This window comes from Gobio gobio, assembly GCF_949357685.1.
Source record: "Gobio gobio genome assembly, chromosome: 3".
NCBI lineage: Eukaryota > Metazoa > Chordata > Actinopteri > Cypriniformes > Gobionidae > Gobio > Gobio gobio.
In genome coordinates, this window is record NC_137099.1 from 44,382,277 (window position 1) to 44,406,906 (window position 24,630).

Genomic DNA, 24,630 nt, shown 5'->3' on the forward strand with positions numbered 1-24,630 from the left:
GTCCCTGTAATAAGGGCACTGTAAGTCGCTTTGGATAAAAGCGTCTGCCAAATGCATAAAAATTTTAAAAAATATAAATATACAGACACAGCATATACAAAATATGCACAGTAATAATAAAAATAAATAATGATCATAACAATTAAATGAAACTAAACAACCAAAATGACAGCATAACAGATCATTCCTCTATTTTCTAAATAATCCAGAAAACTACCCCATCGCTGATTAAAGAATCTTGAAGTTTTGCCAGCAAAAAAAATTCAATATTTTAATCAAAATAAAACAGATCAGCTTGATTTTCATAAATTAAGACAAGATTTATAGAAATATTGTTTAATGTCTAATTGTAAAATAGCAAATGTTACCCCCTCTGTGCTGCACTCCTCTCTCTTTTCTCGTAAATTACTTGCTGATGTCTTTTGTTCTTTCTCAAAGGTCTTCCTGCCGTCATCACCACGTGCCTGGCGCTTGGCACACGGCGCATGGCCCGCAAAAATGCTATAGTTCGTTCCCTGCCATCTGTAGAGACACTTGGCTGCACCTCCGTTATCTGCTCTGACAAAACGGGCACTCTTACCACCAACCAGATGTCTGTCTGCAGGGTGAGAGAGACTTCTGTCCCACTGTGATTCTAACAGATGCATTGTGGGATTTTACTGTTTTATGGCAGCTAGGAGATTAATAACAGAATGATGTTTGAAAACCACTGATCAAACTTACTAATCATGTGTTTGTATGTGCGTGTGCATGCATGGCTGTGCATGTGTTTGTCTATGTGCAGATGTCTATTGTGGACATTGTCGCAGGTGAGAGGTGTTTACTGAACGAGTTTACAATAACTGGATCTACTTACGCCCCTGAAGGAGAAGTGTGAGTTGAATTCAAATCTAACTATACTCACATACACATTACACTACTAACTCTTCTGAACTAACCTGCTGTTTGGTTATGATGTCTTTCACAAGACTCAGATCTCTTTCTCTCACTTTACCCATTATTTTCTCCTTAATTTATGTATTCCTCCTCCAATTCCTTCCAACCTCTTCTCTCTGTTTCAGGTATAAGGACGGTGTACCGGTACGCTGCAGTCAGTATGAAGGGCTTGTGGAAATGGCCTCGATCTGTGCCCTGTGTAATGACTCTTCGCTGGATTACAATGAGGTACATCTGCACCATGCGCACATGTATGTACTCTTTTTATGTTATCATGAAGCTGTAGAGACGTAATTTTCTCTGTATTTCCTCTACCTCTCTGAAAAACATAGAGTAAAGGGGTGTATGAGAAAGTGGGAGAAGCGACTGAGACAGCTCTCTGTTGTCTGGTGGAGAAGATGAACGTGTTCGATACAGACCTGAAGGGCCTCGCACCTGCTGAAAGAGCCACTGCCTGCTGTTCAGTGAGTACTTGTATAGTTGGCCCGCACAGAATCTGCAATCATTGTATTTTACATGTAAAACTATTTTAAACAGCATTTTTCTAATAAAAAAAAATTAAGTATATAATTGAATATTTTTTTTATAAATCTTATATATACACACACACACATACAGCTCTGGAAAAAATGAAGAGACCACTTAACATTGAGAAGTGGTCTCTTAATTTTTTTAAGTAAAAATCTGAACCGGTCTGACTGGGCCAATATAAAAAAATTGAGCCCTGATAAGTTGAAGGGCACAGGTAAATGTGGCATTTTGTAACAAGGTATCCACTGGAGGCAAGTTGTTGGACCCAAGTGCAGTTTAATCAAAAATATCAAAATATAAAACAAAGACTTGGCAATACTCAAAACAAAGACTTGACATGGATAAACATAAACCTCCCCTACACAGCAGGTTACAATGACAATAACAGACCAGGACACATGGCAAACATGAGGGCTAAATACACAGACTAATGACAAGACAAGTGACACCTGTGAACAGTGATTAAACAATGAACCAATGACAGGACAAGACAAGACACAAGATCACCTGAGGGCATGGGAGTCACATGACACTGAAACATGACAAAACCAGGAAACAAGACAGTGAACACACTCAAACATAACGTGATAAACTAAAAACATGACCAAGAACAATGAACATGAACCAACACCAAAACACCCTGTGACACATTTATTACAGTGGGTTTATGTGAAGATTATTTTAGGTTCACTTAAATTAAAAGTTGTTATATATAGGGATGCACCAGTTGACCAGCCAAAATCCGGAACCGGTTTTCTTTGTATTTTTCTGCCGATTTTTCCGGAAGTGCGCCCGCGTGCACATACGCCTATATTGCAATCATTCGCGAACATGTCACTTGTGTGTTACAAACGGAAACTGGAGAACTGAGGGAAGAGACGAGATACGCTGAAGCCTGAAGGCAATGAAGAGCCGCTTTCCTGCGCGAGCTGAAGTTGCGCGAGCTGCAAGAGCGCAGATAGTGAGCGTTTGTTCAGCTCAGCTTCTCACTTGTTGGATCGGATGAGAACGAAACAGACTAAATTGTGACAATCTTTACAAATTAATCCAAAATGTATAAATTTTGAAGCCTAAATAAAGCCGTCAGATATAAAATGCTAATGGTAGGCTATAAACGGACTACAGCACACCATGGTCGCGGATCAACGTCATCATCAAGCTTCCTCAAACTTTATTTAAAAAACACGCTCGCTCATTATGATCTGCGCTGTGAATGAACGCTTATCCACTTTTTCATGAGAAATATTGCCCATTCGTTTTTTACAAAAATGTTAGAAACTTAGAAAATTTTGTTTATGTGTGCCTCTCTGAGATTTATCTTTTGTTAATGTTTTTTATGACAATATGATTATCACTGTGATAACATTAAATGACATGAAACACAACCCAGTCTCTTTTTGTTAAATGCAAGTTTATGTATGATCAATAATACAAAAGTAAAAAAGTAAAGTAAAATGTATAATAAGCTATACATTAAATAAAGCAAACAATTCAGTCAAACATTCAAAGTCAGTGCTAGTCGGCTAACTTACAACGGTAACGTACAGTTATAGCCTAAAAATAAACAAGTAATGAAACTTCACTTTGCCCTCAGCCTAAACGATTTGCCAGGGAACAAATTATAGATCCATGAGAGTATAATGATACAAATATGGGCCGTTAAATCTCCACAAGACGAATTATAGCTGGAGACGCCACAGAGACATCAGAGCCAGCGGCAGACGTCAGAAGGACTAGCCGAGGAAAGTCTACTCTCGCCGGGTAAACAAGCGCGGAGTGCTGCTGACCCACTGGAGCTCACAACTCCGAAAACACCAGATAAAATGTTCTAATAGGCACTCTTCTTATAAATAAACCACAGATTTGAGCTTTAAACAACTACATTATCGACTGAAAAAGTCTTAAAACTACGTTTTGTCACACATTAACAGTAGATTTTAACACAAAAAGACGTGTAAACACAGCCCATGTCAGTCATTTCTCATGAGTATGGCGGAAGCTCCTCCTATGAGGCGAATTCGTGTCTGTTTTGCAGTGAATGTCACGCGCGTATGAAGCGAGTAAACTCAAAATGTTCAAGCATCCAACTTTGCACGAATAGCGCGATTTATTCACGCCACATAAGTTCTTCATAAGTGAGGCTGAAACGTGGGCTAGTGAGAGATTTCCTGTTTGTCACAATGACGTCTAAAGTCCCCGCCAAAGGATGTAGTCCCTTTTAGCAACCACCGTTTTTAAGACACAATAAAGTAAAAAAAAAATCACAAGCAGGTTTTAACTAATGTGTTTTATGTCATAGATCAAAACGTGAAAATATTTAGAGGCTTTGTTAACCACAGACCTTATTTCAGGCGATTTAGCAAAAACCCATTCAAAAAACCCATAGACTTTAGGGCGAGGGAACCGGAAGTGCTAAAATGCTAACTCACTTCCGCGTTTTGGCCTACAAAGTGACGTCATAACTTCGGCACTCTATAAACATCTTGTTCATGTATACTTTCATTCTTTTATTGTGTAAAAAAAAAAAAAAAAACGAAAATCGGTATCGGAATCAGCCAGTTTTCTGGAAAAAAAATCGGTATCGGAATCGGCCATGTAAAATCCTGATCGGTGCATCATTTTAAAGTATAATAAATATTACAATTGATAGCTTTTAAATATACTGTATTGCTGAATGGCTTTAATTGCTAAAATTATAAAAACTATTTCATAGAGACAGCAGTAGCAGTATTGGTATCAATAATACTGGCCTTCTTTCAAAAAAATTATGCCATTAAAAATATTTTAAATATAGGCTACTGTCTTAATGTTGTTTCTGCATTAATTTGGAAAATTTTAAAAATATATAAAAAACTTAATGTTAGGTGCAATTAATCTCAATTAATTACAGAAAAATGTGTTTAATTAGTAATTTCTTTTTAATCGATTGACAGCATATACACACCGATCAGGCATAATATTATGACCACTGACAGATGAAGTGAATAACACTGATTATCTCTTCATCGCGCCACCTGTTAGTGGGCGGTATAAATTAGGCAGCAAGTGAACATGTTGTCCTCAAAGTTGATGTGTTAGAAGCAGGAAAAATGGGCAAGTATAAGGATTTGAGCGTGTTTGACAGGGGCCAAATTCTGATGGCTAGACGACTGGGTTAGAGCATCTTCAAAACTGCAGCTCTTGTGGGGTGTTCCCGGTCTGCAGTGGTCAGTATCTATCAAAAGTGTTCAAAGGAAGGAATAGTGGTGAACAGAGGCTCATTGATGCACGTGGGGAGCGAAGGATGGCCTGTGTGGTCTGATCAAGCAGACGAGCTACTGTCGCTCAAATTGCTCAAGAAATTAATCCTGTTCTGATAGAAAGGTGTCAGAATACACAGTGCATCGCAGTTTGTTGCATATTGAGGGTTACATAGCCGCAGACCAATCAGGGTGTCCATCCTGACCCCTGTCCACTGCCAAAAATTCCAACAGTGGGCATGTGAGCATCAGAACAGTATTCCCTGGTGGCTGTGGCGTCTTTCAGAAGTATAATGCACCTGCCACAAAGCAAAAATGGTCCAGGAATGGTTTGAGGAGCACGAGTTTGAGGTGTTGACTTGGCCTCCAAATTCCTAAGATCTCAATCCAATCGAGCATCTGTGGGATGTGCTGAACAAACATGTGTGATCCATGGAGGTCTCACCTCGCAACTTACAGGACTTAAATGATCTGCTGCTAACATCTTGGTGCCATATACCACAGCACACCTTCAGGGGCCTAGAGTCTATGCCTAGACGGGTCAGGGCAATTTTGGCAGCAAAAGGGGGACCAACGAAATATTGCCATAATGTTATGCATGATCGGTGTATATATTAGTGCTTTAAATCGATAAAAAAACGAATCACACATTTTTCTGTAATTAAAGGTGCACTATGTAAAACAGTTTCAGTAAAATATCCAAAAACCACTAGGCCAGTGTTATATATTTTGTTCAGTTGTGTACTTACAATATCCAAAATGCTTCCAACTATTTGTAAATCGTGAGAAATTGCTATTTTAACCAAGGAACCAGGACGTGTGAGGGAGTCGCCTGTCGATGGCATCATATCCGCCGAGCGAACGCACAGAGTAACGTCATAACATCATTTTCAACACACTCAAATGTATCTAATATGAGAATAAGAGCTGCTTTACCTCATACTCATGACCGGAAAAACGGAAATGGCGACTATGCCATAATAAAGCTCCCGCTGCTCGCAAGGCTTGAGTTCCACTCTTCTTATCAACAATCGCTCCTGCTTCTGCTTCATACTACAATAACGTTAATAATCACATCCATGAACATGATTTCTGCTCGAATCCTATCCCGATTCTTTTCCACCGGCTGTGAGGTGAAGACCACATGTCCCAAGATTCTGCGCTCAAACTTGGGGTCATCAAACTATGCCTTTGTTTTGAATAGGCGACCTCTAGTGGATGGAAAAGTTACATAGTGTAGCTTTAATAAATATATATAAATATATATATTACACACACAAATCACCTAAAACTTTAGTTTATTTTTATTTATAAATATTTATATTAATTATTATAATTCTTGTTTTTTATTATATGTTATTTGTCAACTAATCTGGCAGAACTCTGTCGACTTCTACAAAACTCAAATTTGCTTGGTTTAAAATATTCTCTTTATTCTATATAGTGTATATATCAAAAGTGGTAGATTAGCTTTTTTGTATGATACAGAAAAGTTTCTTTTGAAATGTTTTTAAAAGTTTACCCTCAAGGAGCTAAAAAAACCCCTACATATTTATTCCACCATCAGTAAAGAAAATGGTAAAAAAAAAAAAAAAGTGTGCAGATTTTTTGTGGGTCTGTTAAATTTTGCCATCTACTGCTTGTGAAAATTACAGTCACTAAAGGCAGTGAGTTAAAGAAACCATCTAAAATGTTTATTAATTACATTCTATTTCTCTCTCTCTCAGGTCATAAAGCAGTTAATGAGGAAAGAGCTGACTCTGGAGTTTTCTCGAGACAGGAAGTCCATGTCTGTTTTCTGCTCTCCAAACAAACTCACTCGTTCTGCTGCAGGTGCCAAGATGTTTGTCAAGGTCTGGCTTTCACCCTTCCTTAAAGCTTTTTCTTTTTCCATTTTTTTCTTTTTGCATCGTTGTTGGAGAGTCACTGAATAATTTATATACATAACCATACTAATCTTTGAACAAAATAGACTAATAAAAAAACTCTTATTTTTGCAAGAGCAGATGTTTAAAAAAGATGATGTGAAGTTGGCATTCAACAGGCAGCATTTAAAATGTGCCCTTTAAAATGATGCATTAGCACAAAAGTAGGGATGGGAATTGTTAGGAATGTAAAAATTGGGATTTTGATTCCAGTTCCACTTTACTGTAAATTATCTATATCTTCTAAATATTATTATTATTATCAATGTTGAAAACGGTTGTGACATTTAATATTTTTGTGAAAACCATGATATAGCCTATATTTGTTCAGGAGTCTTTGATGAATAGAAAGTTCAAAAGAACATATTCCCTTCCCATAGTCCCTTCTCGATTCTTGAAATGTATCCTCACTGTCCAACCATCTACCAATCTACATGCATTTTATCTCTTGATCCTGACCTCACAGGGGGCACCAGAGAGTGTACTGGAGCGTTGCCGCTGGATACGGGTAGGAGGTGGTACACGGGTGCCACTGAGCTCTGACCTAAGAGAGCAGCTCTTAAGCACAGTAAGAGAGTGGGGCTCGGGACGTGATACACTACGCTGCCTCGCCATGGCAACCAGGGATTCACCCCCTGACCCTCGAACCCTGAACTTGGAGAACTCTGCAGGCTTCATAGAATATGAGGTGAGCAATTTAGCGGAGATAACTGATTTGAAATCATGGGAATATGTTTGTGAATTCCTAATTAAAACCTATTATGCAAAATTCACTTTTATATTGTTTTTGAACAAATTTATGTGTCCGCAGTGCGTGTACACAACAACCCTATGGTGGTAAAAATCCATCTGCTCCATTTGTTATTTTCCCCATAAATCTGAAACAGCAATGTGCTCCAATCTGACACCACTTTGGAACAGGCCCTGCTCATGACTGGCACAGAATCTTCTCTATAGAATCACAGTCCGCGTGTTGTCTCATCCGGCTCTGATTAGCAGTGTAAACGCCTGCATTATTGTCAATGGACGGATGCCAGTTTTAAGAAGAAAATTAAACTCATTTAGTTGAACTTAACAATAAAGGTCAATATTTAAAAACGGTTTATTTAGAATTGCATGATATCCAACCATGTATGTCATGCCATATTTTATTGTGTAATATTATCTGACCACTATGATCATTTGTGCTGCCGGTGCTGCCAGTCATGAGATTAATGAGCAGCACGTAGCTCAAGTTATTGCCAGAGGAATAATTGGACTGAGTTAATTTTATTTTTAAAATCAATTTATTTTTGCATTATATTTATTATGATTAATCACCCATTTTTGTCTACAGTGTAATGCTATCTAAACATTTCACTCTTACATGGAGGATATTACTCGTTTAAGATGATCAGAACAGTGTTTTTTTTTTTTATAATTGTCCATGGCCTGGAAATATTTCTTTATTTAAACAACTTCAATTTGATCTAAATATTGATGACTGCATCATAAAGTAAACGCATGAAAAAATGCTAAAATAATATTTTAAGCTTTGTCTAATTCTAATGCTTTAATGTAATATGTTGTTTGTATTGTAATCTTGCAGATCTGTAATAAAATAAGGTGATCAGACTCTGAAGTATTGCGCATACACATACTGTAAGGCTTGCGTGGCTTTAAATCCCGAAATACTGTACTGTATATTACGCTGCTGTCACTTTAATACACAGATCTAATATACAAACTTGTTTACATGCTGTTCACATTCACAGACATAATAGACTGGGTTTATGTGAACTTTGCGTGTTTTTGACATAACCTTATGTGTATTTGACAGTTTAAGCTCAATAAGACGTGACATCCAGGTTTTTGTGCGTGTGCTATGGATGTGTGCGCTCAGAAAACCATATATCAGAAGTTAAAACTGATATGGCTTGCAGATAAACTTTCATGATGATGAAGAACTGCAGTGTCATGTGAGCGTGACCGCGATAGAGATGATAATCAAAACCAAACAGATGTTTTAGTTTTTGGCAGAGTATTCGAGGCACACATTTGCATTTAAAGATACATGCACAAAATAGTTTTTCCTTTCCACTCAGAAATGGGCATTTACAACATGGTATAATACATTATCTGTGAGGTATTATGAGCTGAGACTTCACAGACACATTCTGGGTACACCTGAGACTTGTATTACATTTTGTAAAAAGGGGCATAATAGGTCCCCTTTAATTGACAAAAGCATTTAAAAATGCATATTTTAGTGCTATAACTAACATTTTTCTTTGTTCTTCTCTCAGTCGGACTTGACATTCGTGGGCTGTGTGGGAATGTTAGATCCACCCAGGAAGGAAGTGCTGAGTGCAGTGCGAATGTGCAGACAGGCTGGCATACGGGTCATTATGATCACAGGTGGGTTAAACACATATGTTGCTGTGATTTTAAAGGGATAGTTCACCCAAAAATGAAAATTATGATTATGGATATTATCTTCCAAACCCATAAGACTTTGGTTAATCTTCAAAGCACAAATTGAAACCTGAGAGGTTTCTGTACCTCCATTGAAGGTCCAGGTAACCAAAACTCAGAAGATCCAAAAACGTCATAAAGGCGTTGTAAAATTAATCCATATGAATCGAGCGGTTTAATCCAAGTCTTGTGAAGAGATACAATCACTTTATATGATGAACATATATAATTTAGGCTTTTATTTAAAAAAAAGCACATCACATATGGTAAACACGTAGGCACATGTGCATCACATTCGCTCGTCACACATTTGAACAAACCTCATTGGTTCTAGTGCATGACGCACACCCATATGTGAAGTGCTCTATGCATGTGCGTTGTTCATTGTTTAGATGTAAATAAAAGCCTAAATTAAAATCTGTTTAAAGCGACCGTATCTCTTCAAAGAACTTGGATTAAGCTGCTCGATTCATATGGAATCGTTTCTTATGAATGTCTCATCACAAGTTCAGTGACAAATATAAGGCCAAATGCAAGACTGTCTATTATCTAACTGTACCCAGCCACATTAGGGCACAAATAAATATGCATATAAAGGAAGTCAATTTGAGGTCTTCTTCCTGTGTTGATTTGTGCAGGCGACAATAAGGCCACTGCCCTGTCTATTTGTCGTCGAGTGGGCATCATCACTGAGCAGGAGGAAGAGGAGGCTGAGAGTGGGCCGTATGGCAGTGGCCTCACAGGGCGCGAGTTTGATGAGCTGCCTACCCACCTTCAGCGAGAGGCTTGCCGCACCGCCCGCTGTTTCGCCCGCGTCGAACCAACGCACAAGAGTCGCATTGTTGAATATTTGCAGAGCCTAAGCGATATCACAGCTATGGTACGTTTTTCTAGTTATGTTTGAGTGCAAAGTGCAAAAAACTAAAAGGAATGAACCCTCACACTTGTTTTTCTGTCCAGACGGGTGATGGTGTGAATGATGCCCCTGCTTTGAAGAAGGCTGAGATTGGCATTGCTATGGGCTCAGGCACGGCTGTGGCTAAATCTGCTTCAGAGATGATCTTGGCAGACGATAACTTTTCAACCATTGTTGCCGCAGTGGAGGAGGGCCGAGCCATTTACAACAACATGAAACAGTTTATCCGTTACCTCATTTCTTCTAACATCGGAGAGGTAGTCTGGTAAGTACAGACAGAAATACAGACTCTTATATATCACTCTTACTCCTAATGCCCTGATATATTCACAGCAAAGTTATTTTTCCTTCTTCACTTTGTGGTAAAAAGAAGTTTGAAAAAACTTTGAGAGGTTATAATGTTAGTGAATAGCCTGAGGCTGTCGTTTCGATTAAATATGTTAAAATATCCTAAGTGCTTTCCTCTCAATAACAAAATAAACACACAACAAAAATGACAGCGATGAGAAAACAGCAGTAAAGAAAGCATTTGATCATAGTGATGTGGATATGTTTGTACAAGCTCTGTAATTTAACACTTTATTTATATAGCAATTTTTTTTTTTTTTTTTTTTACAACAAATTGCTTTAAAGCAAGCAGATTTACAGTATTAAACATGAAAAAACAGTATCAATGTCTCTTTCAATTAGAATTACAAACACATCAAAGAAGGTGTACTTATTACAGAATCGCCACAGTTTGAAGGAGTGTACCAGTCTGAGTGAACTATTGTGGAAAGTTCGCTTTCTCAAGCTGTTTCAAAACAAACAAACTTCATTTTAGTTTGATTTTGTTCTAAATGACATCTTGCCAGTTCATTCTTATTTACCAGTTCTTCGCCTTTAGGTAGTATTCAGAAGGCAGTGAAAAGCCTCCAAAACGTGTAAAGGTGCGGCATCATTAGCATCATGTGTGGGGGAAATCTTTCGCCCACACATAAAATTCCCAATTTGGACCAATTCCTATTGAAATGACTGCATTTCGCCCATAAAAATTTGTTGAACAACTGTAAATGTGACCAGCGGGAGTCCCTGCCTGTACGCAGAGTATGCACAGAGTATGCACACTGCATATCCTGATATCATCAGCATTCCGTGATTCAAAGAGGAAGTAATAATGTTTTGTGACAGTCTCTAATAATGTTTTAGTCAATCTACTACTGTAGTCCGTTTGTCTGTGATGAAAAGCAGTGGGTGCTGCACTGTCTATGGTAGATTAGCGTTTAGGTTGGGTGTTCACACAGAACGAACTGCATTGAGTTGAATGAACACAGGGGCTGTTTACACAGGATGCTTTTTTGTTTTTAAAATTGCGAGCTGCAGTCCAGTGAAATGGATACCTAATGTCATACACAACTTCTTGGCACACCCTTTTAAAAACTCAACAGTTAAGCACAAGTCATTGAAAAACAGTGAAATGTAGTACAATGGTTAAAGTGGGCATGTTTATATAGAATAACAATTTAAAAGCAGCACTAGAATGCAAAAACCCATGTTATGTGAAAAGTATTTCTGTTGAACAGTACCTGTTCTGGACAGTAGGTGGGACTGTCAGTTGGCAGGTTTCAACAATTCAAAAAGCTGATTCAAAGAGCTGAGAACATGTCTAACATCTATACTTAATAGATGTTAGAACTGTCTAACATCTATACTTAATAACTGCACAGTTTTAATTAAAATGGCTTTAGGTATACAAACCTTGACTACTGTAAAGTTTTTTTTCTTCTACTGTGTACCATGAATTTAAATCCTGTGACCGCACCTTATACATTGTATCGTTCTCTCTCTCTCAGTATTTTTCTCACAGCTGCTTTGGGAATGCCTGAAGCTCTGATCCCAGTCCAGTTGCTGTGGGTTAATCTGGTGACGGATGGTTTCCCAGCTACTGCTCTTGGTTTCAACCCCCCTGACCTGGACATCATGTCCCGTCCCCCACGCAACCCTAAAGAACCACTAATTTCTGGTTGGCTCTTCTGCAGATACCTCATCATTGGCTGTGAGTCATTTGTACACATCACTTCTTGTTATTGAGATTAAAATCATTAGTCATTAGTGTATATAAAATAATGTTATTAAAATGAAGGATTTATCTGGTTAGATAAGATGCTATGATACACAAGTGCAGTCTTTACTTTTGCAAATCATTTAATGACGTACAAAAAAAAGTTTTAGTGATAATTTATTGGTATCCATTAGAGTGCAGGGTTTTTCTTTGCTACAGAGATGAACAAGCTCTTAACAGTTATGCCACACAAGCAGTGCCAATGTGGAATAGATCCATTTTGTCTTCATGTGTCTAACATTTAGGGTTCTATTTTGCACTTAGGTCCGAATCCACTTTTAAGATTAAATCAATCCACTTTTAAGATTAAAAAAATGAAAGCTGAGACTTATTGAATGGGAGGTACGCTACAAGTAATAGTGAAGTTTTGTTCACACCTCAACAGAAAACAGCATAGACCAAAAGATCGATCTTGGAATTTAAGAATCGATATCGGTTCATCAACATGAAGATTGATTTAAAATCTTTTAATCAATATTGTCAACCTAGCTCTAGGAAACACTTCTGGTCACAAATCAAGATTACTGTCAAGAGGAAAAATTACAACAATCTATGTATGAACTTTCACACACTCTCTTTTAGATGGTAACCATGAATTAAAGTCAAAGAACCTATGAACTAACTCTGAAAATGTACAGTGGTTAAGTTGCATTTCAATCCCTTTATCTCTCTGTTTTGCAGGTTATGTAGGGGCAGCAACAGTCGGAGCTGCTGCCTGGTGGTTCATGGCAGCTCATGATGGACCAAAGCTCACCTTCTACCAACTGGTAATAAAAAATTAAATCCCAAAACACAATCACACACTGCAGTTTCTACGAGTACCTTTTTGAAAAGGAGTTCTGTATACGATGTTTTAAAAATATTTTTTGACCAAGTAAGCCAATTCTGTAAATACATTTTCCCTTTGTTGCTTTTTTTCTATAGTCTCACTATCTGCAGTGCAGTGAAGGTCATGCTGAGTTTGCAGGAGTGCAATGCTCAGTGTTCGAGTCTCCGTACCCCATGACTATGGCCCTGTCTGTGCTGGTCACTATAGAGATGTGCAATGCCCTCAACAGGTATGTGATTTTTAAGAAATGCTGTCATGACATAAAACCACTACTGGATGTTTTTTATGGGGAGAATAGCACATACGTGAAGTTTTGACTTGGTATATTCATGTCAAAGCTACAATCCTAAGTATGGGCTGGAAATATTACTTGCATCCATTTCATTATTCTCACACTATTTCATGGGAGGACAGAGACAGACAAGTATTTCCAATGTGATCTTTCAATTAGGACACAAAAAGCATGTCTTACAACTTTACCTTCTAATATATATATATATATATATATATATATATATATATATATATATATATATATATATATATATATATATATATATATATATTTCTGAGAACATGGAAGAAATGGGGGACTCTGCTCAGATAAATCCAAAATAATTCCTTGTTTCCTTTGTTGCCTAACTTATCCCAGTACTAAAGAATCAGTGTAAATTGAACCAGCAGCCATATCACCCGGTAGCCCAAGACTGGTTTCCCACTGAAGCTAAGCAGGGTTGAGCCTGGTCAGTACCTGGGTGGGAGACCTCCTGGGTAAACTATAGGTTGCTGCTGGAAGAGTTGTTAGTGAGGCCAGCAGGGGGCGCTCACCCTGTGGCCTGTGTGGGTACTAATGCCCCAGTACAGTGATGGGACACAATACTGTAACAAGCACCATCCTTCGGATAAGATGTTAAACCGAGATCCTGACTCTCTGTGGTCATTATAAATCCCAGGATGTCCTTCGGAAAAAGAGTACCTAATTTTGCGAACTACTCCCACGTTTTTTTTCCCTAATTGGAACCAAACCATTGTAGAAATGTTCTTTGGAGATAGACTTTCAATAATTATAAAAAAAAAATAATAATTTCGATTCATGGTCACTAAGGGGAAACAAACTGTTCAACGTGTCCCGGGCCACTTTTACTAAAATGATTATAACTTGTTAACGGAACGAGATATTTTTGCTAAACCCGGGTCACATGTCTATGAGCTCAAACATCTGTGACATGAATAAAATTGTGACGATTGGCCACTTGGTGGCGCTGTAAAAGGAAAAAAAGTCACGAAAATGGCTATTACCACACCCAACCATTAGTCTGATAATAATTGGCATGCAGTGTCTTTGTCCAGGGTGCCATGATAGTCTATGAGAACATTGGCGTATCAATGCCTTGAAGGAGCCTAAGAAATGTGACTCACGAGAGTCACCTCCTTAGACTCCTGATTCCTTGCTGAGTCCAACAATACCAAACATGGCAGGTTTTATCTAATGGTTTGTGTAATGGTGTAATTTAGCGCTTACAAAACTTTTGCAATTATCTTCTAAACCACTAGTCCAATTGAGACAAAACCACCACAGGAAATTTGATAACATAACCTGATGGTTTTCCAATGAGATGAATGGTAAATACTAGGAGGCAAAGCTGTTTTAAAATCTTCTTAGTTACCTACTAAAATTGTATTCCAAAAGTTTGTCTCTGGCACTGCCACCCTGTAAAGTTACTGTCAGTGTCATTGGACACAGACACAGACTTTCATGGAAGGTTAGGTCCTGAATATTTTCTTAAAAGTCATGGAAATTTATTGGTAGAAATGTGTATGAACCCTGACCTGGTCAATAACTTAAAAATTAAGTGAGATATTTATAACAAATTTGTTAGACAAATTGTTTCTTATAAAACAAAGCAGAATCTTTCACCGGTGGCCAATCGAAAGGTTTGTGCATTCTTATTATATTAGTCCTTCTATTTTTATTACAGTTTGTGAGTCATGTGGCTCTGTTCTTTACTTGATGCACGCAACCACAAGTAAGAACTATTGTTTGCACAATATAAGAAATACAGTGTTATGGTAAAAAAAATTTGCACATCTCTTAATAACTGACAAACCTCTTCCCATAACTGTTTGTGACCTGGGTAACCCTGGCCACCAGTAAATGAGTTAAACGTTGTAAAAAGTTCAGAAGAAGAAAGAAAAAAGTGTTCTAGAAGGGAAGGAGATTCACCCAATCAATGATTGTGCTGCGGTGACTGTGAGCCAATAGTAACGGTCCATTCAGTTCGCGAGTCAGATCACAGCAGATCAGACGAGAGAGCATTTCTCCAGAAACTCCCTATGCTGAATGTTAATCTAACAAAAACTGATTGAGTGCACATGGAAATTTGCACTTTTGATGCGTCTCCTGAACTGTTGTCGTCGCAGAGAGAGAATGAAGTGGAAATCGGAGTGAGACAGTGTTGTTAATAATCTGAAATAGTTCTGAAATATTTATGGATCACCAAAATGCTTTTGGTTTTTGTCAAGTTTACAACCAACCTATTATTCTGTACCTTCTTTGAACAATTGTAATTCCTCATCCAAAGCAGTACACAACTGCTTCAATTAAATATAATATTGTTTCATCTGCATACATGACTGTCCGTGCACACTTTAAAACAAGAGGAAATTTGAGTAATTGTTAAATAAAATTCTAACAATTTGTGCCAAGCAATCATCTGATATCTGTGGTAATGCTGTTCCTGTTGTGTCCCTCTCAATGGCCCTCATTTATCAAAAGTGCGTACACCAAATTTCCAGCGTACACCTGGCGTACACCCAAAACCACGGTGACTTTGAGATTTATCAATATGGACGTTGGCGTACGGCACGCTCAAATCCTACGCCAGCTCAGGAGGTGGTGTACGCACGTTTTGAGTTAGTGCGAAAATGCGCAGAAAAACAATTCCTAACACCACAAAACGCACTGACAAAGATATGCTATATTATGACCCACTGTGAAACAACAACAACAACTAAAGCCCTATTCGCACGGGATAAGTAGGCTATTATCTGGGGACCTCGTGTGATTTAGAAATTACTCCCCCACATCTGAATTTTGGGTGGCGCATTCGCACGGGATAAGCTGTGATTTTACTAGAATTTACTGACTTATCTCCCGGATATGATGTAGGCTAAAGACTTAAACATGTTTTTTCGTTATAGATATAGCTGTATGAAATAAACAGTCGTATCGATATCATTTTGATTGTTTTATAGTAATAAAAATAATTTAGTTCAGTTAGAGAACAGACGCAATTAAAAACGTTACTGAGCAATATAATAACAATACGACGGAAGACTTAGTTTCAAAGCTAAATGTAAAAGTGCCCATTTAAGCGAGTTGTCATTGTACTGTTCTGTTTTTGTGTTTTTCATTAAGAATAATATTAAACACACCATTCAAGCAATTTACTCCCAAATTGCACTCATTCTAAAGTGAAAGTATAATCCGTGCGGCCGCACAGAATTCATAACGGTGCACATTATATGCTCCATTCTTCGTGAAAGATAAAGATAGAAATGCGCACAGGACACAAAAACCTTGCAACAATTACATACGATCCGCCTAATCCCGGCCAAATCACAGAGATGCCGATTCGCACGGGACTAATACAGGACCTCTGTGTTTGGTGAAATATGGTAGGTCATTTGCGGGGGAATTTTTACTTTACAAATTACAGACATGGCCGATTCGCACGGGATTAAGATCACAGACATTCTCTGCAATTATTACAAATCACCAGAGGTCCCCAGATAATACTAATCCCGTGCGAAGAGGGATATAGCTAATTATAAACTTCAGTGTTTATTTTTGTGCAACATGGACTTCAATGTTTAATTTGTGTGACTTTATAAAAGTATTTGATTTGTAGGCATATGTATTCCTCCAGTTGCGAGCCTGTGCGCTTTACCTGACGTTGGTTAGGCCCACGGACTGGGACTGAAAATAATTCAGACTGACAAAATAATAAAAGTGACATTCTTCTTCTTTTAAATAATAATAAAATAAATAATAATAATAACGACATTCTTCTTCTAAATAACAATAAGCGTCATTAATAATACAAATCATAATAATAAGAAGAAGAATCTTACAAATTGTCATGCAATTATTAATGTGAATGAATGGTACTCCACATCACATCATCACTATTGTACACCCCAATACATGTGACGTGATACGAAATTAAATGCTTATTATTTCAAAACGTGCTGTAAAATAATGAATTGTGATAAGTAATTTCTCATCCAAACAGCTATTTAAACTGGATTTCCACCGTACACCTTTTTGTGGGCGCCTTTAATCCCACTCTTTAAACTCCCAAATAAAACAATTTAGTTTTTTTCCACTTCCCTGGTGATGGTCTCGATCTCCACGTCAGAGAAGTTTCGCTTCTTTGCCGTCTTCCGTGTGTCCATGGCGTAAAATGAGGGCGTGGGGGAGGCCGAGACTTGAATATATAGGGGCGTGTTATTCTAATGACGATCGTTTTCAGCCGCGGCATTTATCAAGGGCAGGTTTTGCGTACGCCTGGATTTCAGAGGTGCGCACAGCTTCATAAATCAGGCGGTGAGAGGAGTGTAAGCATAATCTTACGCCAATATATACGCCCGTTTCTACGCAAGATTGATAAATGAGGGCCAATGTGCATGCTGAAAATGATTAAATACTTAAATTTGCTCGCAAACTATTGTTTCCAATACTTTGCTAAGAACTGTTAGCAAACATATTGATCATATTTACATTCACTTATTTTACTGTAACATAAAACATTCTTTACTTTTTCCTATTCATTTAGTTACTTGAATTGACCTCCTAATCCTCCTTGCTCCCAGTTCTGTTTGCTGAATAACATAACCAGCGGCAGCCCCTCACGGACGACTGCCGCCTACCTACGTACAAAACAAACTTAAACAAAACACAACATAAAATCCAGGCCTGGTCCTCTCTCGTCCTTCACTGTCGTCGCTCCTCCTTTATACTCCCGTCACTCCTCCGTGAGACACGAGGCCGATGCGGCACGCAGCTGGTGCTCATCATCACTAATGACCACGGCCTCGTCCCGCTCTCACGGTCCCTCAGCCTTGCTGCTCGCCAAAATGTGCTTAAAGGCCTTGAACTGCACTGTATATAATTTAAGCTTTGAAGTAAAATGTCTTTCTGAACAGTAATAATTCTGGCAGGTCATTCTACCTATGTTTGGTTTTAAGACAGGGAAGCATGGACTGCTCTTATTGTCTTTCTGTGTACGTGTTTCAGTTTGTCAGAAAATCAGTCTCTACTCAAGATGCCACCGTGGTCAAACCCCTGGCTGGTGGGAGCCATCTGTCTCTCCATGGCCCTACACTTCCTCATCTTATATGTGGACCCTCTTCCTGTAAGTATGAATATGTGTGTCAGAGATTTGAAAAGATGATGCAGGTATATCTTAGAAAAATGTCTGGGCATAATTAAAGAGGAATGTCTGAGTTTGATTGGTTAGGCTTGTGCATGCATGTTTGTTGGTAAGCCGCTATGAAAGTGGTTTCCTAATACATCTAGGAAAGGGTGTATTTAGCTGCTCATTTCATTGATGATGAAATAACGGATATGACGGAAGATAAAACAGTAAATCATAACCACCTCAGACTTTGTGTAATATTGGTGACCTTATCAATAGAATTATACAATGCTAAGGAAATTGTCATCTTTAAGCATGTTTTACCATTTTTTTTTAAATGTTTTAATCTATGTGTTTACCAAGGCTGCATTTATTTGATCACATATACAGTAAAACAGTGATATTGTGAATTATTATTATTATTACAATTGAAAAACAATTTTAATATATTTTAAAATATAATTTATTCCTGTGATGGAAAAGCTGAATTTTCAGCAACCATTACTCCAGTCTTCAGTATCATACGATTTTTCAGAAATATATACTAATATAGAAATATAGAATATAGAAACTAATATTCTGATTTGATGCTCAAGGCAAATTAAATAAATGTATTTTTTCAGGATTCTTTGATGAATAGAAAGTTCAAAAGAAAGAAATATTTTGTAACGTTATGTATTTTAACTATGAATCTCACTGACCCTAACAACTTTTGAACAATGTTGTATGTCATTCCAAAAACCCATGTGACTTTCTTTCTTTGGACACAAAAGGTGAAATATATATCATCAAGCTTCAAAGTGACAAAAAACACCATGAAAGTGTCATAAATGCTGTATACGACTTGTGGACTATAAGTCCTCAGAAACTATACGATACCTTTATGTGAGGGACAGACTAAAACCAGAGGATCATGTCCCATTCCCTTTAAAAGCCGGCTGCGCTCGCACCATGGCGGATTCGCTATTTACATGCCGGAATTTGCAAGCGGAAAGACTGAATGCTGCTCCAGTGAAGAATCCTTTTATTTTTAATATTTAAAAATGCTTGTGTGCTGCTGCTGCTGCTGCTGCTGCTGTTTGTGTAATAAGCAGAGTGTATGCACACGCCTATAGGCGCATATTACTAATGCACACTTTAAATAACACAAAAAATACTGCGCTATTGACTTTAGATTAGGATTTTGTTGGTCAATGGCGCAGTCGTTTTCAGTTGCCTCAAAATAGCAACGCTCCAACAATGTACACCCATGGGCGAACAGGGCGCGATTGCATTTGCTGTTTAAACAACGTGGCACTGGACGTGAAAATGATAACTGCGTTGGGTTGAAACAAGCGAAATAAAAAAAAAACTTGCGTCACACCTGTATGACCCTTGTGTTGTTCATGAGAGAAAAATTATTCTTTGAGTTGAATCTTATCAATGAATCAAATTCAGTGCTTCAGTTTTCAAAAAACTTCACAAATCAAACTGATCTGGTTTCTGAACTCAATGAACTCGTTCAATAATCTAGTTGTTGTGGTGACTGTTCACTGAAGTTGTGTAACTGTTTATTACACAAAGCTATTGTTTAGCTTCATTAGCTTTTACTAGAAAGATAAAAAGCACACGCTATTGTGTTCCATGGAAGAAAGTTTGGAATGACATTAGAGTGAGTAAATGATGACTGAACTTATTAGCTAAACTATTCCTGGAAGTTATAGCTGTGTCTGTTACGTTTTTTTCTCTGTAGTTCATATTTCAGATCAGGCCATTATCTTGGCCTCAGTGGGTGACTGTTCTGAAGATGTCTCTACCTGTTATTTTGATGGATGAAGCCCTGAAGTTCTTGGCCAGAAACTACATTGAACCTGGCAATGAGTTGCAGCTGGAGGATGATGAAAATACTGCCAGTGGGGTGATTGGCAAACTGCAGCAGGCATTTAGGGGTGTGTCCTGGTCATTTGTGCTCATCTCTGCCCCGTTTCTGGTCTGGATCTTCAGCCTGGACTCAGACATTACCAATATCTTCTGGGATTAGAAGGAAGGAGTATGCGTGTGAGTATGAGTATGTATATGCGTGTGTGTGTGTGTGTGTGTGTGTGTGTGTGTGTGTGTGTGTGTGTGTGTGTGTGTGTGTGTGTGTGTGTGTGAGTCAGAGAGGGAGCCAGAGGAGAAAAGCGTCTGATAAACAGAAGCAGTTTACGGATCTAATGTAGAATGAATTTTGTGCTGAACGTAAAAAACAGAAGTACGACTGAGCAGTTACGGAGCCACTAAAGGGACATGGTGAAGGAAAAACGGTGATGCCAATGCTTTTGCGTTCTCTCGCAAAACAATTGCATTCCCTCAAGAAACTTTGCGTTTGTTTGCAAAACTTTTGGGTTGCGCAGAGAAACTTTGCCTTCGCTCGAACCATTGAACACATTTTGTCCATCACCATGTCCCTTTAGGGGCTCTGTACAAGGTAGAGCAAGACCAGGACAATCACATATAAATGAATGCTGGGAAAAGCTAGGGACAGACAGAGGGAGAAAAATTCATTTCAGTCTTAAAAAAAATGGCAAGTGATGTGCTCATGACCAACTACTTCAGCCTTCCCCGTGTGTCACTGGTTTTGCATTATTCTATCAGTTTTTTTTATTATTTTTATTATTTATTTTATGAAAATAAGTTAAAAATGCACATACGTCTGTATTCATTTTAGGCTGAAATTAATACAATTTAAAAAAAAATATTAGTTGCTTTTTAAAAGTTACCTGTGTAATTTTTGTATTACTAGCGACACCAAATGGAAATGTTTGCTTAATCAGCCCGACCAGGTGACACAACAACATTGGCTCAACCATTAGCATGAATTTAGTGGGACTATCCAGTTGACTGACCTATCAAAGACAGTAGAATCTTTGTTTGGTGCTGTTATTGGCACAGAAATGACTAGAAATATAACTAAAACACCCCCAAAGCATTGCAATTGTTCATGATTAAGGACATTTTAACCACATACTGCCACATACATTAAAATATGTTTGTTTGGCTTAAAAACATTTTTTATTAAATGTTTAGAGGTGATGTTTTTAAGTCAAAGCAAGTTGAAAAAGTAAATATCCCAGGAAGAGAGAGGTAAAAATGTGTTGTTGTTTTTTAAATACCAAGTTCCATTTGTTATTTGTTTAATGTATTTCTCTTCTGCTTGGGGTAAAATACTAATTTTTAGCCGAATACAATACTCGCGCTTTATGTTTATTATTTGTTTGGTACCCAAATCAGTTGTTTTTGTTTTTTTATCAAGTCACAATGTCAATCATCTCTATTTTGGCATGCCATTCATTGTAATTTCCTCAAATTCCCACATTCCAAGTGATGTGATGGTACAAAAACAAAGCTTTCGGTATCTTACCCGGAACACTTCCTTGTCATTGCATTACATTTTTAAAGATATTTTTTTGGGGGTATGTCTGCTATACTGGTAGTAGATAAAACTGGTCATACAGGTTGCATAACATGTGCTGTCACACTTCATTCCCTTCTATAGGGGGTTGTGGTTTTGGAAATCTCACTAATGTTGAATAATTTCTTTCAAAATTACGTTGGGGATTTTTTGACATTTTTTCAATGTTGACTGCTTTATTTGTATTGCTGTGCCTGTATGGCAGGACATGCCTGCCTTTATCCTTTAATACGACTCTTGTGCCCCGTGAGTCTGACCAGCTACTATACATTGGAGGCCATTTATTGCTTATTAAAACCAAACAACATTATCAGGTGTCCAGTTATCATATTCCTTTTATCAGATGGATGCTGAAAACGTTTGGCAATAACATCTATAATTGATCAGAGCCCAATTTTTTTTGAGTTTCAGGATCGGTTGCAGATCAATTGTTGTTAAGAACAGAGAAAACTAAGGTGTCAAAAGGGAAATGTTCATGTTCATAACCTGTTTATTTCATGTCTCTATCCTTTTGGTCATTGTTTCCCTCATCTATCTGAGTATTATTTTAATGTTTGCTTTTTTTCCATTGAAAACTATTCCACAAAAAGGAGCTTTATACAAGAATGAAAATCCTGTTCTTTCTATTTGTCATTTAGATTCTATTTATTTCCTATTTCTTGAAAAAGACATTTTGAATTTTGTAGTAGGCTATTTTGTTATTCATGCAGTTGATACCATAATTGTCATTTAATCGCTGTTCCATTAACAGGGAAATGGAAACTGCTTCATGAAATGGAAAATAAACTCTTGATTTAAAAATTCATTAGCTGTGTTTGTGTTTTGTAGCATTTATAAATGAAACCTATTCAATAAATACTACTGTAAATATTAAAATGTAAAACATGATTTTATTATTTTTTTTAAAACATGTATATCACAATAAAAAAATACATATTTGTATCAGAGGTCAGGTGCACAAACAATGTGTGAAACATATCATCATATAAAAACATATCAAATGATAAATAAAATATTAAATATATAAATATAAAAGTGGCAACATATTCCCAGCATGGGCGTCACTAGGCCCTTTTTAGGGGGGCTTTAGCAATATTAACAAAGCCGTTTCCTTCAGATTAGGGCTTAAGATTAATAGTAATAAATATGTGCATATTGTAAATAAATAATTCCATTTGTAACTCTCAGTAAATAAAAAAGTTCAGCTTTTTTCAGCTTGTATTGGGCATAAGATTAGTAATGAATGTGTGCATATTGTGAATTAATTTAATAAATGTAGTTAACTAGCTTTCCTGTTAGCCTTCGAAAATGATTCATAAAACATATAGTTATCAGAGAATAGTGAGCATATGTTTACTTTCTTCACTGACAAAATTGGAAAAATGTATCAGTCATATCTGCCCACTGACATGGTTTTCAAGCTATTGTTATCTCTCACACATGTATATTATAGAAATCAAAATTTTCTCGAGGGGCCATGCCCCTGAAACAAAATAATAAACAGCCAATATCCTAATATGCATACTAATAAGCTACTAGTTAATAGTGAGAATTTAACCCTAAACTAAAGTCTTACCAATTTTTTTTTTCATACCCTCACGGGCTGAGCTCCCCTAAAATGAAAATCCTAGAATCACCCCTGATTTCCAGTCCTTTTTAAGACACTAGCACACATATGTTGCATTATTTGCAAATTTTTCAAAATGGCCATCACAAAACCTCTACGGTTCTCCCACAAAGACTGTTGAGGGCACGAAAAATCTGATGAATTGCATGTTGTTTTTTCTTGTGAGCATTTGAGCATCTGCAAAAACAAAGAGACATTGCAACTCATCTTGTGTATGTGTAAAATTTGCATAGGTCCTGCATTCATCTATAACACTTTTCATTACCTTCAAGTTGCTAATTAGGCCTTTAGTTTCGGTCTCGATTTCATTCTGATATTTTTCGAATTCCAGCTTACATTTAGAGTAATCACCAATTTCCTGTAAAACGTCACACTTTGACTGAGAAAAGAATAAATGTACATCTTGTCAGATACAGTGCAGTGGCTATAAGCACTTTCAATGAACCAAACTGTACCAGAAAAGAAGCTGGTAAATGCAAAATGTCAGCCAGTAACTTACCATATGGTCATTTTTAGTAGAGATGACACTTCTTGCATTTTGAGTATGTGTGACCTAAATATTCAAATGGAATTATCATTAGATTAGATTGAAAATGAACTAAAAATAGATATATTAATGACACTTGCACTTACTATTTCAGTTTTCAACATTTGTCTTAAAGCGAGGAGTTGCATCTCTATATGTTTGCAGGTTTGTGGACTACATTCGACTGTTGTTGTTGTTGTTGTTGGTGCAAGGCTACCAGACCTCACACACAGCATCATTAGGAAGGCATAAATTGTAGAATGCACTGTAAAACAAAACCATCACATAATGCATGTTCATCAACAGAAAACGTATAAACTGACAAAGCAATGAAATGCCAAGCAAACTCTAAAGTAATTCATTCATTTACTCAGTGGTATAAAGTCTTACTTGTATCTCCTTGGTGTCAAATACAAAGTCTTAGCTGGCAGTGTTTTGGAGTTGGGTACCCTGTCCGACTTCTGAGCCACAGCTTCTGCAAATGTTCCCGAGTCTCCATCTTATATATCTTGAGGTCCTGTCCCCTTTCAACACAAACTTCCAGAACTTTACTCTAAACTTTCAGAGAAATCTTCTGAAGAATGGGAATTTTGTGTGGGTGTGTGCATGATCGATTGGACATGTCTCAACACTAATGTTCATTCGTTAGAATTTCCTTCAAGCAGCTCTCCTGTATGCTCACTGCTTGTCACTTCC

General features: G+C 37.4%; 1 protein-coding gene across 1 annotated transcript in view; it reads left to right on the forward strand.

Annotated features, from left to right (window-relative positions):
* LOC307123609 (sarcoplasmic/endoplasmic reticulum calcium ATPase 2) overlaps window positions 1-22,586 on the forward strand; it is a 40,312-nt gene extending 17,726 nt beyond the window's left edge. Inside the window, exons 10-23 of the mRNA XM_079812201.1 lie at window positions 439-605; window positions 785-873; window positions 1,062-1,164; window positions 1,269-1,400; window positions 6,434-6,559; window positions 7,098-7,319; window positions 8,917-9,028; window positions 9,724-9,965; window positions 10,046-10,266; window positions 11,834-12,036; window positions 12,784-12,869; window positions 13,027-13,160; window positions 18,231-18,348; window positions 20,084-22,586. Coding sequence (XP_079668327.1) covers window positions 439-605; window positions 785-873; window positions 1,062-1,164; window positions 1,269-1,400; window positions 6,434-6,559; window positions 7,098-7,319; window positions 8,917-9,028; window positions 9,724-9,965; window positions 10,046-10,266; window positions 11,834-12,036; window positions 12,784-12,869; window positions 13,027-13,160; window positions 18,231-18,348; window positions 20,084-20,371 — 2,243 coding nt within the window. The 3' untranslated portion in view covers window positions 20,372-22,586. The remainder of the gene's footprint in view (window positions 1-438; window positions 606-784; window positions 874-1,061; window positions 1,165-1,268; window positions 1,401-6,433; window positions 6,560-7,097; window positions 7,320-8,916; window positions 9,029-9,723; window positions 9,966-10,045; window positions 10,267-11,833; window positions 12,037-12,783; window positions 12,870-13,026; window positions 13,161-18,230; window positions 18,349-20,083) is intronic.
* Window positions 22,587-24,630: the final 2,044 nt, after the last annotated feature.